Source organism: Myxine glutinosa, chromosome 2 (genome assembly GCF_964187855.1).
Source record: "Myxine glutinosa chromosome 2, kmMyxGlut1.1, whole genome shotgun sequence".
In the NCBI taxonomy this organism is placed as follows: Eukaryota; Metazoa; Chordata; class Myxini; order Myxiniformes; family Myxinidae; genus Myxine; species Myxine glutinosa.
The window spans coordinates 60,105,159-60,122,424 of record NC_136262.1 but is presented as its reverse complement, the minus strand read 5'-3'; the positions used below and the strand labels follow the sequence as shown (position 1 = coordinate 60,122,424).

Here is a 17,266-nt window from a genome sequence, read left to right as displayed (position 1 = left end):
TGTCTGTTTGTCACCGGCCTACAGGTCACAATTCTAAACCGATCGTCACGAAACTTCACCACGTTGTACAAGTCGTCCGAATCAAGAAGCCTATTGATTTTGAGGTCAAAGGTCAAAGGTCATCTGGAGGTCAAATTTCTAAAATCGCCATTTTAAATCCGATTGACTTGAAAATTGAAGAACATTTGTATATCAAGTCACTAAATTGGGAAACATACTATTTTTGAGGTCAAAAGGTCAACTTAAGGTCAAATTTTAAAAATCAATTTCATCTAAAAATCCGTCAATTCTCAACCGATTGACTTGAAAATTGAACAGCATTTGCATATCGAATCCTTAAATTGGGAAACATACTATTTTTGAGGTCAATAGGTCAAAGGTCAACTCAAGGTCAAATTTTTAAAATCATCAATTTTCATCTAAAAAGCCGTCAATTCTCAACCGATTGACTTGAAAATTGAACAGCATTTGCATATCGAGTCACTAAATTTGGAAAGATACTTTTTTTAGGTCAAAAGGTCAAAGATCAACTCAAGGTCAAACTTCCAAAATCATCACTTTTTATCTGAAAAAACCATCAATTTTCATCCGATTGACTTGAAAGTTGAACAGCATTTGCACATTGAGTCACTAAATAGGGAAACCAACTATTTTTGAGGTCAAAAGGTCAAAGGGCAACTCAAGGTCAACCTTCCAAAATCATCATTTTTCATCTGAAAAATCGTCACTTTTCTTCCTATTGACCCGAGCTTTGATCAAGATTGTCAATTTTAATCTTGATGAAATGGACAATTTGCTGTATCAATGGAATTTTTTTTTCTTGGGGAGGGAGGGGGGGGGCGTATTTTGCAAGTATCGTGCTCCGCATGACGTCTTCTTGTTGTTCTATTGAAACTGCATTTTATTCTGTGCACGGGCACTCGGTTTACAGAGATGGTGAGCTTTATGACTGGAAGTCAACAAATGATTAATCATATCCAGCCATATAATCCTGGTCACATTCCACACTCTATCCAGGACAGGTTTTCTTTGAAATTGCTAAACATCCATGCAAATATATGCACATGCAATTAAAAATAAGTCAGTTTGTTGCTTAAATGATGATGATGATCATGATCATCATCATGTATCATTCCATACACAGAGCATTGGTGCTGCCGAAGCAGTTACTATGCTACAATCCTGGTCGGGTCGCCACTCCATCTCAAGATGTCAGGGAAGGAATTTGGAATTTGTTCATAGTGCTAGCGATAGCTCACCTACTCTTCACGAAGGACACTGTGGGATTGTTAGTGTCGACAAAACTAATACCGGCTGAAGGGACGCCCAGTTTAACGTCCATCTGAGGGGCGGCAGACACATTGATGCGAAACACCGGTATGACCGTTTACAGCTGGATAGGGATTCCAACCCAGGCTAGACAGCTTAGAGGAGAGTGTGCATACATTGAGGCCATCCTGACCAGGCCTGTTGCTTAATTAGCGCTTACAAATGTTAAAATTGACATATTTGTGTTTACATTATATATATATATATATATAAGAAAGAACATCAGGGCATTCTTCCAAGTTACCAGACTTTGTGGTTATGTGTCTGTCTGCTGAGTCTGGGAGGTCAGTGGTGCGAACCCCGGCCGAGTAATACCAAAAACTTTAAAAATGGTACTGTACGTGCTGCTTCCTTGCTTGACTGTCAGCATTTAAATAGCATGGAGCACGGACAAACAACGCTACAGGCTGGCAATACTAGTGCAGGCTTTGATGGGCCTAATGGCGTCCTCCTGCATTGAAGTTCCTTGTAAGATAACTCGTTATATTCTTCTTATTATTATTATTGGTTCACGAGTTATCAGAGTGACCACTATATTCGTCATGGGTGTGTGTCTGTGTGTCTGCAGCATAACTACTCGATGATATCATCCGACATTGATGAAACTTGGGTGGGAGGTTGATATCATGATCTAGTTGTGTCCTGCCTAGAGTGGGCGTATTGCGCCCATTGTGGGCGGAGCCACGCCCGAAAAAGATGTCTTTTTAGGGGGTAATCGATTTCAAACTACATCTTCTCCGAGGGAGTTGGTGGAATCTGACAGGGGTTTCGGTATTTGGTTAGGCCAGTGTCATGTGTCTAGCCCCACGGAGCTCGATTTTTCATTTTCGCCCCAAGGTCACGAAATTTAGAAAAGTCGATTTTTTATGGTTTTATTACATTGTTCGCTTCCTGATAGGCTGAAATGTCATACATGATCTTATATTATCACATACATCATGAAATACAAGTTTTCCAACAAATTTCAGAATCTTCGACCTTTGACCTTTGAAGGTCACAAAGGTCAAATTTTCAAAGTTGTCGGAATCGAACCGAGTTTTCGGTATTGTGTAGCTAACTAACCTCATAACTGATTATACATTATTTTCTATCTCATTTCAAGGTCAGTAACCTTCCTTTTAACATTTCAAGGTCACAAAGGTCAAATTTTCAAAGTTGTCGGAATCGAACCGAATTTTCGGTATTGTGTAGCTAACTAGTCTCATAACAGACAATACATTCCTATTTATATATTTTCAATGTCGGTTTTGACCTTTGTCATTGAATACCGCTCGCTCGTGAACCATCGTCGTCTCCTGACTTGTTATTATAAATTTACAGCACCAAGAGTGAAAGCTGTCCGTATACCATATTCAAAGGAGACGGTTAAAACGGGTGTCTCCCCCGCCCCCACCCCCCCCTGATGAAATGAGGCTATTTGGGGAGAGGGAGCTATCACCTTGTTTTGTCAAGAATATGAATGTAATCCAATCATCCTCTGGGATTATTGTTCTTCAAGTTTTCAACTCTCCTTAATGTAGCCGCTATAAGTTGCACACCAACTCGAGGTCTTCTTCCAATATTTTAATGAATGTTTTGGTTTGAAGGGAACACAAGATAAGAAAAATGGGCAGCAACATATTCTGTAAATACAAGCGGAACAATAATCAGGTAAATAATGATTAATAACAATTAACATCTTTGGTAAACAATACATTTTGATACACTAACATGTGTATCAACAATAATAGCCATGTAATACTTCAACCAATAACATCAAGCATACCGAACTGTAATACAGCATCACATAGGTTGCTACCACGGATCTCCCCGAGACATTAACCTGTGTACCAGCATTAATAGCTCCGAACTACTGTCGCCAATAATCCAACCCTCGTCATTGTGGCTAAAACATGCGTCTCCGTGCTGCATCCATACATTACTATCGGTTGCTTTGCCAATTCCTACGCAACCTGATTAAGGTAATTACACAACCATTACGAGCCCGCACAGGTCACCAACTCGACAACCGAAAATGGCGCGTTCTTTGCCGATGAGGAACACAAAAGAGCGGATTTTTAAGAGTGAACAAACGTTTCACGTCATTAGTTCCGGTAAAATCAATCAAATCGGAACGGTAATAACACCTGTAGCCCACGGATCTCTGAGATAATTTAATAACTCTGAATCAAAAGATACAAGTGACGCACTTACTGCTCACACGAGTCCGAGGGTCATTCGATTCCAAACTCCGAATAACAACCGAACCCAAAGACAACAGTCTTCCTGGGTGAAGAAGCGAATCCACACTCCCTGTTAATGGATGGGCCTGAGAACGCGCCAAAACCCTGCTCTCTTCACGGCGGTCAGGGTGGAAGCGTGCTTTCGATTTCCGGTGGCCAACAACTAAACTTAATTTTACATTTTATCACCCTCCTGGCACAAATCACCATAAATCACAAAATGAACTATCGCTAGATATTAAACTACAGTGGCAAGGAAAATTTAATAAAACTAATATACCGGCCAATGAGAACAACTCTGTATTGTCACACCTTACGCCTACATTAAGTTTAGGAAATGCTAAAATTGATAGTGTCCTGCTAATGAATCACGATAAGGGTTTGCCTGACTGGCAGTGAAAATCCTGGCCAAACATCGTGATATCTGTTCTTGATTTGTGATCAATACAAAGTTGTCAAGCAGCACGACAGTGTTTGTGAATATATCTCAAATAGTTTTGCAGCTGTAGCTGCTGCAAAATGCTTCCAAAGTTCAATGTTATCATTATTACTTTTATTATTATTATTACTAGTGAGATACCCGTGCTACGCACGGGTGGGAGGCCAGAAGCAAACAGGCAATGCAGATACGGTGAATGCTAAAGCATGAAACCAATAAATTCCACATTCCTGTAGCACCTTCAGTCGCATGTCAGACTTGCACAGCAAGTCCATGAAAAACGTACCCGTTTGCAAACAAACGGGTACGTTCACGTGTAGAAACATCGATCGTGGGACCGTGGTGAATCTGCATATGGCGATCCACGAAGTTCACGTTCAGAAAGTAGAAACCATCACGGCATGTCGTCATTTACTTGAACTCGATACAAAATCGAGTCCAATCACAAATTAATCACAAAATAAACTTTTAACAATATTGTTAATGTTTCCTTCATTGTAAAAACTACCAAGTCAAGAGTTAAAATGATTTTGAGCCGAAAGGTGTTACGGCCTTGGCAAGATCGATGGAGACAGCGATCTGTTAGCTTATACACCGCCCAAATAGCTATGTGGCATTCTCTCATATAGAGATGAAACCCACGCCATTTGAACTTTGGCCGGAGTCATTATTTACTTTTAATGATGTTTATATACGAATCAAAAAGAAGATAATTGGTTTTGGGTCGTCCTTTCCGCATATCTCGTGGGATTGTGAGTTGGAGAGACGACCGTGATGGCGGGGAGGGGGTTGGCATTCTCTCAAGCAGGGATTCAACCCATGTCCTTATAAAAGGTCTTTGTCCGTGGTCACCGAGTCCGATCGGTGCAGCTGTGCAGCGATCGGTGCAGCCGTTTGTGCAGCACCTGGGAAAATAATGTTATGCTGGAGTCGAAACCTGAAAATGCTGGAGGCAAAAGCTGAAATTGGAAAAACAATATAGCCTATTTAACTCCAGGAGATCCCAGGATTACCCACCCAAAATATCATTGCGATCGGTTCAGCCGTTTTTGCGGTACCTTCGAACGGACGGACAGATGGACGGACGGACAGACAGACGGACAGACATTTGGTGAATTAAAGTAAGATATAGGTCCGATGAGCTTTTGCGATTGAGCAGTGCCTGTCAGTAAATCAGTGAGTGAGCGAGTCTGCAAACACTTCAGTCTTTATCGCTTGAACAAAACACACGATTTTGATGAAACTTGGCCATTAGCTTCATATCTGATGCCTAATAAAGGTGTATTTACTGCATCAAAATATGCACTCATTATTTGAGGGGGGGGCGGGGGGAGGCCCCCAAAATAGGTACTTGCTCTCATCTCTAAAACTACACACACACGATTTTGATGAAACTTGACCACAACCTTCATACCCCGTGATGTATCAAACTTTGTTCACGGCATTAAAAAATTGGGGTGTAAAGGCTAGGTCTGCAAGCGGTTTGCCCCCTAAAATAGGTATTTAGTTTCGTCTCTGTTACATATTTTGTGGGTCATCCACACCTGCCAAGTGAGCCCAGGGGAATTGCCCCTATATATATATTTTTTTTTTATTGGCCTCTGTGTACCGATACGGACTGCCCCACATGCATGTGACCTACCACATCTATTTTGCAATAATATGCTGCCTTCATTATGATCCTAAGTATTGTAATAGGTTGGTATGAAAACACCAGCAAAATACTTTTAGACAAAATAAAACATTAACGGCACTCAGTAGAGAGCATACCTCCGCCTGGTTGGCCATATCACTCAATGGTGAAGAATTACTTTAAAAATTCTACTAGCTGGATCCGGATCCGGATCTTCACCAAAATTGAATTGATTTTTCCTTGTCACACACACAACCTGTTCAACAAGTTTCGTCCAAATCCATCCATAACTTTTTGAGATATCCTGCAATGTATCGTTTTTGGCCGTAACTCCCAATGGTGAAGAATCACTTAAAAAATTAAATAATTGTCATATCAGAATCCATGTTCAGACCTTCACCAAAATCGAATCCAATTGTCCTTGTCCGACGTCCAACTGGTCCATCAAGTTTCGTCCAAATCCATCGACAACTATTTGAGATATCCTGCTATGTATCGTTTTTGGCCCTATCTCCCAATGGTGAGGAATCACTTATAAAATTCTAGAAGCCAGATCCAAATACTGATCTTCACCAAAATCTAATCATTTTGTCGGTGTCACATACCCTACATCTCTGCCAAATTTCGTCCGAATTTGTCAACAAATGTTTGAGATATTTTGTTCACAAAGGGACAGACAGGAGTGAAAACATATCCTCCATCCACCTTTGGTGGCGGAGGTAATAATAAATCAATTACAACATATTTTTTTTTGGCAAAATACTTTTTGTCAACTTCTGCAACATAAGAGTACTCCACGGGTCTGCAGTAAAGCTTGAAAATATAATGATTGGGATGTTACAGAAATTATATGGCATGATTTTTACCTCTTCCACCAACGGTAGATGGAGGTTATGTTTTCACCCATGTCTGTCTATCTGTCTGTTTGTGAACAAGATATCTCAAAAGTTGTGCACGGATTCGGATGAAAGTTGGCAGAGAGGTAGCATATGTGACAAGGACGAAATGATTGTATTTTGATGAAGATTCGGATCCGGCTAGTGGAATTTTTAAAGTGATTCTTCACCATTGGGAGATCGGACCAAAAACGATACATAGCAGGATATCTCAAAAGGTTGTGGACGGATTTGGATTAAATTTGATTCTGTATTGTGATTTCTGGTCTATTATGGGGTACAAAATGTAAACTGTTCACCTGGTGGAGGTATGCTCTCTACTGAGTGCCGTTCTAGTTTATTCTCTTGAGCTTTCCCTTTTCATTTCTTGTTTTTGCAGAAGCGTCTGGTTGAGCAGCAGAAGAAAGCGATGGCATGCGACAAGGCCTCTGAGCCTGGAGCGAGCTTGGCCCTACCAGGCAAGACAAATATACAGTTGCAGGAGCGGAAACAGCATGGGGAAAGAAGAGAGAAGGGCAGATATGGAAACAAGATGGCCACCAAATCAAAGGAAATGCCACAAAACAAAGGTGGTAGCAGAAGGCAAGGTAGGCCAGAGAAGAGGCCTTCTTCAAGCTACCGAGAATCTGGCTCACTGGGAAGAAAAGCGAAGGAAAAAAGCAAAAAACATGAAGTTGGGTCTCAGAGTGATGATGATGATGATGTAATCCCTTTCCTACCGAGAAAGAAAGGCCAGAAGAAGACTTCCTTTGCTTTGTCAGCTGGTATGTCGCCATCGGCCCTTCCTCTTGGCACGCTGTTGACCCATGTTTTGTCATATTTCCGAGGTACAGCAAGCGTGACTCAGTAGCATTTGGCAAATCTTCAACTATTGTTTGACTGTTTTTTATTTGCCATAGGCCACAGGCTGTTTTTGCTTCATGCAGTGATGGTGAAAGGTCCCTGGGCCTGTATTCAACTGCTTTGACTCAAACCATGCTGCAGGTTCATGGCCTTGTCGGCAAGACAAGCAGTTGATTTGGATTAACAAAGATAAAGTGTTACCCCAATGCCCTCGTTTCGATGTTGCGTGCTGTTTTCAGAACATAAATTCAGCCAGAACGAAACCTGATAACAATCTATTTGACTGACAGATATTAGTAATTACAATGCTATAAACTTAGTTGATCATGAAAATGTCATCAAAAAGTTGGTTTGGTTATATCTATCAGTATTTGATTGTCCACATACATGCCACGCCTGAAATGGGCCACACCTGAAATTTATAATCATTTGGCTATAGCAACACACTTACCTTTGTGTAGTTCCAGTCTGGATTTTATTCCAGACCTGACCATAAATTTATCGGAACTGTGCTTCACGGGCCGCATCAATGCATGAAGCAAAAACAGCCTCCTTGCATCACAAAGTGCCTCGGATGGACGTGAAGCTGGGACTCATCTGCCGGCATTAGTTGGTGGACGTCAAAGATCCCAGGGTATCTTTTTTGAAGAGCACATGAGTTTGCCGCTAAGTGCCCTAAACATGTTCCAAATTCCTGCCCCGTCTACCACTCTAAGGCAAAAGGGAATCACCCAGTGTAATTGTTTCCATGAGACCGCTTTGATAGCACTGAGACTGCCTTGTGGCAGATTCACCAGAAACAGATGTTTGGAATGGCTAACCCAACCTCGTTGTGATAATAAAATTTATTTGAATTGCATAAGTTGAAATCGCAAGTTTAGTTGAAAGACTCAGATCCCAGTGCACTGTTTAAGGACTATTGTGAGCTACTGTTATTACCTATTTGATGTTGGAGTGTTAGTTAATAAATAAACGCACTTGATTTTCGAGTGTTAGTTAATAAATAAACGCACTTATATTTCACCTGAGGCTAAACATGGGGAACGAGGAATTGCACTATGTGGTGGAGGAAATTCCGTGTTTACAGAAGGACAGGAAATGAGTATTCTTGGAACCATCATTCGGTGTAACTTCACTAACTTATACCAAATTAATACAAGACTCGATGCCCTTTATCACTTGCTGTTAATAGAGCAGACTTCACTACAATTGTTCAATTTGACTGTATCAATAATTAATTGCAAACGTTCCAAACGTTCCAAAACATGGCCATTCAGTTTTATTTCAGCAAATTTGTAGGATTTCTTTTCATCACGTGCCCATATTTCACAGGTTCCCTTTCAACCTTATCGCTTTACCCTTACTTTACTGTATCTCCTGGTTCTCATTGTTCTCCTGTCCTTTCGGACTATTTTTGTCTTATATGTACAGAATTTATAACATGAATATACTCATCATTCTTTTGTTAAGTAAGAAAAAGGCCGAGGTTGTTTGGCTGTTCCAGTTTCCTAGTTACCTCCGCCACCAAAGGTGGATGGAAGTTATGTTTCCACCCCTGTCTGTCTGTTTGTTTGTCTCTCTGTTTGTTTGTGAAAAGGTTATCTCAAAAAGGTTGCAGACATATTTGGCCGAAACTTGGTGGAGAGGTTGTGTGTGTGACATGTACGAATTGCTTCAATTTTGGTGAAGATCTGAATATGGATCCGGATACGATAATTTTTTCAATTTTTTAAAAAGTGATTCTTCACCATTGAGAGGTGGGGCCAAAGACAATATATAGACATGATAGACAGACATGATAGACATGATAGATAGACATGATACTTCAAAATGTTAGGAGTGGAGGAATGGTTGATCAGAGTAGTGATGGCAATGTACAAAAGAGTGCGCACAGCTGTAAGGACGAAGGACGGGAACAGTGGTGAGTTTGAGGTGAAGGTGGGAGTGCATCAGGGGTCGGTACTAAGTCCACTACTATTTGTAGCTGTGATGGAGGTGCTGGCTCAGAACGTAAAGGAGGGTTTACCGTGGGAGTTGTTGTATGCAGATGATCTGGTGTTGATTGCAGAAAGTATGGATGGACTGAAGGAGAAGATGAACAAATGGAAGGAATGTATGGAGACAAAAGGTCTGAAGGTGAATATCGGAAAAACGAAGGTGATGGCAAGTGGTAAAGCATGTGGTGAGGTGGAAAGAACTGGGAAGTGGCCGTGTGCTGTGTGCAGGAAAGGTATCGGAGTGAATTCCATTCAATGTACAATGTGCGCTGAGTGGGTTCTTCAAAAATGTAGTGGTTTGAGAGGGTCATTAACCAGTGTGGCAGCTACATTCAAGTGTAAGGTGTGCACAGAGGGAGCTGCAGATGGAGGAAATGTTGAGTTGGATCTTGGAGATGGCGTGAAGCTGGAAGGTGTGAAAACATTTTGTTACCTTGGAGACATGCCGAATGGAGAAGGTGGATCAGACTCGGCAACGGTTGCTAGAGTGAGATGTGCATGGAAGAAGTTTCGGGAACTGAGTGGCATGCTGACGAGGAGGGGAGTGTCATTGAAGCTGAAGAGAAAGGTGTATGCTGCATGTGTGAGAAGTGTTATGATTTATGGGAGTGAGACATGGGTAATGAACGTAGAGCAGCAACGAAGGCTGGAAAGGGTGGAAATGCGAATGGTTCGGTGGATGTGTGGAGTATCGTTGAGAGAGAGGAAGACAAATGATGAATTGCGAAAGATTATGGGAATAGAGCCTGTGATGGATGCTGTGAAGAGAAACAGGTTGAGATGGTTTGGTCATGTGTTGAGGAAGGATGAAAGTGACTGGTTGAAAAGAGTGATGGAAATGAACGTAGAAGGAAGTAGAGGACGGGGAAGACCGAGAAAGACTTGGCTAAAGATGGTCGAAGAAGAAATGCGGGCAAGGGGGTTAACAAGGGGAGATGCAGAAAACAGGGCAAAATGGAGAACATTGTCATGGGGACCGCAAGGCTAACCCCCGCTCTTGCAGGGGAAATGGCCTTAAAATGCCTGTTGTTGTTGTTGTTGTATACTTCAAAATGTTATGGAAGGATTTAGACTAAACTATGTGGATGAGTTGAATATATGACAAGAACAAACCGATATGATTTTGGTTAAGGTCCGAATCCAGATCCACTCTATCAGTGGGATACAAAACGTAAACTATTCAGCTTGGCGTAGGAATGCACTCTACCAAGTACCATTCTAGTTAGCCCATCTCCTGCTGGTATTGTAATCACTTCTGTGTGTCTTTCTGTCTTTCTGTCTGTATGTCCGTCTATCCGGGCCATAACTTTTTTTTTACCATTTCAGCTATTGTTGTCAAATTTTAACCAAAGCTTTATTATGATAATACGGAGAAGGAAAATTATTAATTTTGGCAAAAGGTCTAAGATCAGCATCACATAAAATCACAAATTTTCATCCAATTGACCTGAAATTTTAAGACTTTGTATATTGGGTCACTGAATTGGTTCACCAAACAAAAGCTAGAAGCTGATTATTTTTTAGATATAAAGCTCAAAGTTGAAGGCTGCATAAAATCATCAATTTTAATTTTTTTATTTATTCTAACTGTTTGCGTTATTTTTAGCATATGGAAGAGGAAGAAGAAGACATGTGAATACAAACAGACGTGGAGGGGCTTTGCATTTTCAGATGCTTTCTAGTTGTTATTGAATCAGTTGCACCAGTCACTTAAACTCTTCATCAACCTTGTCGTTCCTTAACCACTGAACAATCAAATGTAAAGAACATTGCTTTCCCTTTTTTAAACACAAGGACAGGAAAAAAAAATTCAGAAAAAAAGCTAAATTACCAAATTTTCAGAAAGTAAGATAAATGTAAGTAAAGATAAGTTCTGTCATCATATCCTATCATAAGCATATTGGGCAGGAAGTGCAGGGATGTTTTATGTCCACCAACTTATGAAATATATAGGACACCAGGCTGAAGGTCCATCCGAGGGACGGCGCATGTTGTGTTGCATCGTTCTGCCTGTGAAGCACCAATCCGACAGGTTATTGTCCGTTCAGGAGTCCAACCCAGACGAGAGAGATCATTTGTAAGTGCTACACCATCTACCCTCTGCCATTGTAACCTGGTCCTGTCATCCTACCATCATCTGCATCATCCTGTAAGGAGAGCCATTCAGTACTTCTGTTTAAACCATTCGATCTACAATCACAGTAGCCATCGTACATTTATTATTCATATTTACCCATGCTTGGTTCAGGCATGCTCGGCCGAAACTTGTTCCCTTCTAATATCTCGCGGTCGTAATCTGGCGCGAGGCAGAAATGTCCAGGAAATTCCCAGAAAAGGGAAAGTGTGGCGAAGCAGGGCCTTGGCGGAAATTTGTGCACTTGTCTGCAGACTAGCTTCTTTGGGACAAGCTTATACGAGCTGCTCATTTGGTTCACTTCGCCCGGTGAAACGAAACGAAGCGTAGAGAAGTGATTTCATTTTGCGTCGAGGGAATTTACCCTGCGACGCATTTCCTTACGTATGTTTGTGACAGCCAGAGCATCTCAGCCAGGATTTTGACTCTTGGGCATACTTTTTCTGCTTGCTGATGTTAACGCTCCAATGACTGCACCGGCTTTGGCAAAATATTTTTGCAACAACTTTTTCCTGCAAGGGCTAACCCTGTATTTCGCGCTCACTCTTTAGTTATTTCTCTTCTGGTCATGTTGCTCTGCAGCTTCCATTCCTCGTCCAGACCACACTGGTTCCCTTACCTTGTTAGCCTTCCTGCGTCTAAACCTAACTCTCTTCCTCCACTCATTCACCTCTCTTCTCTCACATGTGTAACCATCTTCCACTGTCAGTGGTCTCGTACTTTCCCCTTCAAGCTTGCTGCCCACCACCACCTCATGGTCTCTCCCATGTCTCCCTTCAATCCCATCTCCAATCAGTGATCTCCTGACGTCATTTTACCTGCAACCCATCGTCTCTTTGTGCTGCGGTGCATCCATGTATGCTTGTTCACTTCTACCATCTTCACTTCCCAGTGAAGTTATTAGGCATCTATTAGGCATCTGAAAATTATTAGGCTTCCCAATGAAAGGCATCTATTATGCCTTTGCGCATTCTCTTTCAGCGTTTCCATGAGTCTTGCCTTCAGAATAAAAACAAATGTAGGTAGAATATAAGAAATAACAAATGTGCAAAGTTTGGTTATTTTCAAGAAATGAGGGCATTACTTCTTACTGATGAGTATAGCTGAACGTTTGCTCCCCACATCATGAAATCATCCAATTGTCCAACTTGGCATTTCAATTCTTTTGACAATATAAATGGAAATCTCCTTACAAACCATGCCAATGTTCACTCTCATACTTGAGGAAACGAATACCGTTGCATATATATATATATATATATATATATATATATATATATATATATATATATATATATATATATATATATATATATGTATGTATATATGTATGTATATATATATATATATATATATATATATATATATATATATATATAAATATATATATATATATATATATATATATATATATATATATATATAAATATATATATATATATATACAGTATATATATATATATATATATATATATATATGTGTGTATATATACATACACATACTTTTGGTGAGATACAGTGCCCTCCATAAGTATTAGAAAAATGAAGTCAAATTTGTTATAATTGCTATATACTCAATAAATTGTATTTGAGATCAAAAGATGCGTATGAGGTAATAATACAGGTCCAGCTTTTATTTATTGGTATTTCTATGCATGTGTTTTACCATTGGAGAACAATAGCACTTTTTATGTTCAGTCCTCCATTTTAGGAAAGCATATAAGTATTGTAACAAATGACTGACAGGTGTTTCTTGGTGCTCAGGTGTTTCTCATTGCATTGATCATTCACACATAAAAGAGCTGTGAATTTCTAGTCTTGGTTTTAGCCTTTGCTTTTGCCTTGGGAGTCTACCTTTGGAGTCAGTCGGCATAAACCAACATGGAGACCAGATAACTGTCTGTGAAAGAAAAGCATGCAATTTGGAAGGTGAAAGAACAGAAGAATTAAATTACAACCATAGCTCAAAAATTGGGCATAGCAAATACAACAATTCAGAAAATCTTGAAAAACAAAGAAACCACAAATGTCAAATAGACAATGGCCAGGTCTGCCAAATAAAACAACTGCAGTGGATGAGAGAAAAATCATCGGAGCTGTGAAGAAAAATCCTAAAACAAATGTCAGTGACATAATCAACAACCTCCAGAGTGCAGGTGTGAAAGTATCACAATCTACCGTTCGCAGAAGACTTTGACAGCAGAATCACAAAGGCTACACCGCAAGATGCAAACTTCTCATCGCATCAAAAAATATAAAGGTCAGATTAAAATTTGCCAACAAGTACAGAGGTGAGCCAGTGGAGTTCTGGAACAGATGAGACCAAGATAAACCTTTACCAAAGTGAGGGAAAGGCGAAAGTGTGGAGAACAGAAGGAACTGTGTATGATCCAAAGCATAGTACCTCATCCGTGAAGCATGGTAGAGGTAGTGGTATGGCTTGGGCTTGACTTGCTGCCTCTGAAACGGGCTCACTCATCTTTATTGATGATGCAACTAATGATGGCAGCAGCAGAATTAATTCGCAAGTGCACAGAAACATTTTGTCTGTCAGTGTACAAGAAAATGCCTCCAAACTCATTGGGTGGCACTTCACCATGCAGCAAGACAATGACCCAAAATACAGTGCGGACACAACCAAGGAGTTTATCAGGGGGTAAACATGGAAGGTTTGAGACTGGCCAAGTCAATCTCCTGATTTAAATCCAATGGAGCATGCATTTCACTTGCTGAAGAGGAGACTAAAGTCAGAAATCCTCCAAAACAAACAACTGAAAATGGTTGCAGTAAAGCCATGGCAAATCATCTCAAAGGAAGATACCAAGAGTTTGGTGATGTCAATGGGTCACAGGCTTGATACAGTTATTGCATGCAAGGGATATGCAACAACATACTAACTATTATACTACTTATACTAATTATAATTTACTTTAAGTTAATCTGTCACAATACTTATGCTTACCTAAAATAGGGGGATGGAGCACACAAAGTGCTATTGTTCTACAATGGTAAAACATATATGCATAAAATTACCAAGAAATGAAAGCTCATCTTTTGCACTTTTGCCTTTTATTCATCTTTTGATCTCAAATCCAAATTAATAGAGTATATATCAATAATAACAAATTTGACTTTATTGTTCCAACACTTATGGGGGGCACTGTATACCACCAAAGTTTGCATGTATTGTTCCTTCATTTGTTAATGTAGAGGCTATATAGCGTATCGGCACGAATGTGCTCGACTTCATCAGTTATCAGAAGTTAAGCAGACTTTAGCTTGTTTGACTATTTGGATTGGAGATGTCCATTGTGGATTAGGGTGTTGTATAATGAGGAACAGCAGGATAGCTCAATTAGATGCTCACCTCATGAGCTTTCTGATCATGCATTTGTTCTCTTGTGCAGTTCAAAATTCATTACCTACACCACTGAAGATGGATGGAGGTTATGTTTTCACCCCTGTCTGTTTGTCTGTCTGGTTGTTGCTTGAAAAAATCGATTATTTTTCAAGTATATTCGTTGGTCGACTTTGTTATTCTGTCTTTTTGTCTGTCTGTCTATTTCTCTGTCAATCGCCTGCAGGTCACAATTTTAAACCGATCATCTGAAACTTTACCAAGTTGTAGAGGTATTCACAACTGAGAAACCTATTGATTTTGAGGTCAAAGTCATCAACTGAGAAACCTATTGATTTTGAGGTCAAAGGTCAAAAGTCATCTTGAGGTCAAACTTCTAAAATCATAATTTTTCATCCGATTGACTTGAAAGTTGAACAGGGTTTGCATATCGAGTCACTGAATTGGGAAACCAACTATTTTCAGGTCAAAATGTCAAAGGTCAATTGAAGGTCAAACTTCTAGAAATGGCCAATTTTCATCTGAAAAATCGTCAATTTTCGTCTGATTAACCTGAAAATTAAAGAGCAATTGCATAGTGCATCACTAAGGTCAAATCATCTATATAGCGTATCGGCATTGGATTTTTAGGTCAAAAGGTCAACTCAAGGTCAAACTTATGAAATCATAAATTTTCACCAAAAAAATAATTAATTTTCATCGGATTGACCCGAGTTTTGATTAAGATCAATTTGAATCTTAATGAAATGGACAATTTTATGTAATCACCTACAGGTCCCACTTTTAAACCAATCTTGATGAAACCTCACCAAATGGTAGGGTTGGTCATAAGGAAGAGGCCTATTGATTTTGAGGTCAAACGGTCAAAAGGTCAACATAGGCCAAAGGTCAACAACAATTTTAGGGATTTTGCAAGTATCGTGCTATGCATGACATATTTCTTGTTACCCTCATCAGAGGAGAGGTTATTGCATTTGAGTCCGTTTGTATGTTTGTCTGTTTGTCTGTCTGTCTGTTTGTCTGTTTGTCCGCGCAGAATAAATGTGATTTTCTCTGCAACCGTTAGTCCGATTGACAGGAAATTTTCACGATAGGTGCACCTCCACCTGAAGCATTTTAAAATGATTATGATGTCATATGTCATGTGGTAGGGCGCCATCTTGGAAAAACCGAAAAACGTTGCAACTCTATATCTCCGAAAGCGCTGCATAGAAAAAGTTGAGACATAGCTCATTATAAAGAACTCTCCATGGGGAATAAAATATGTTAATGATGATGTCATTGGTGCCTACATTATGACGTAATAATTCGACAAGAACAAAACTTAATCCGATCAAGATGAAAATTGTTGATCGTCATCTAGGGATAAATTTGTGGAAAAAAAACAATGATGACGTCATCGGTCATGTGGTTCGGCCGCCATATTTGTTTTAACACAGCCTTAAAAACCACTAAAAACACATCCTGGTGAGGGTCTGCAATCTCTGATTGCTCTTTCTTGTTTTTTACTTGCAAAATTGAAGATTTTTCAAGTATATTGGTCGGTTGCGTTTGTTATTCTGTCTGTTTGTTTGTCACCGGCCTATAGGTCACAATTCTAAACCGATCGTCATGAAACTTCACCAAGTTGTAGAGGTCGTCACACTTGAGAAGCCTATTGCCTTTAAGGTCACAGGTCAAAGGTGATCTGGAGGTCGAATTTCTAAAATCGCCATTGTTAATCCGATTGACTTGAAAATTGAACAGCATTTGTATATCCAGTCAATAAATTGGAAAACCAACTACTTTTGAGGTCAAAAGGTCAAAGGTCAACTCAAGGTCAAACTTCCAAAATCATCAATTTTCATTGGAGAAGCTGTCAATTTTCATCCGATTGACTTGAAAATTGAAAAGCATTTGTATATTGAGTCACTAAATTGGGAAACCATATATTTTTGAGGTCAAAAGGTCAAAATATCAAAGGTCAACTCAATGTGAAACTTCTAAAATCATCAATTTTAATCTGAAAAATTGGCACTTTCCATCCTATTAACCCGAGCTTTGATCAAGATCATCAATTTTAATCTTGATGACATAGACAATTTGATGGATCAATGGCATCCTTTTTGGGGGCGTGGGGGGAGGGGGGGGGGGGCGAGGGGGTGGATTTTGCAATTATCGTGCTCTGTATGACATCTTCTTGTTTGTTTGTCTGTCTGTTTGTTTGTCACTCGCCTGCCTGCAGGTCACAATTCTAAACCGATCGTCATGAAACTTCACTAGTGAAATTTAGAGGTTGTCACAATTGAGAAGCCTTTTGATTTTGAGGTCAAAACTTTTAAAATCATCAATTTTCACCTGAAAAATCGTCACTTTTTATCTTATTACCTTTAAAATTAAGCAGCAATTACATAGTGCATCATTGAATTGGGAAAC

At 39.8% G+C, this 17,266-nt stretch overlaps 1 protein-coding gene across 9 annotated transcripts in view; it reads left to right on the top strand.

Moving 5' to 3' along the window:
• LOC137421761 (DNA (cytosine-5)-methyltransferase 3A) overlaps window positions 1-17,266 on the top strand; it is a 240,098-nt gene that overhangs the window by 109,240 nt on the left and 113,592 nt on the right. For 8 of the 9 annotated variants that reach the window (XR_013622675.1, XM_068108127.2, XM_068108125.2 and 5 more), the window contains one exon: window positions 6,899-7,283. The exons of the other annotated variant lie outside the window; for it this stretch is intronic. Coding sequence is in view for 7 of the 8 variants with exons in the window: in XM_068108127.2 (XP_067964228.2) it covers window positions 6,899-7,283 (385 nt within the window). In the remaining variant the exon portion in view is untranslated. The remainder of the gene's footprint in view (window positions 1-6,898; window positions 7,284-17,266) is intronic. 9 annotated transcript variants of the gene reach the window in all.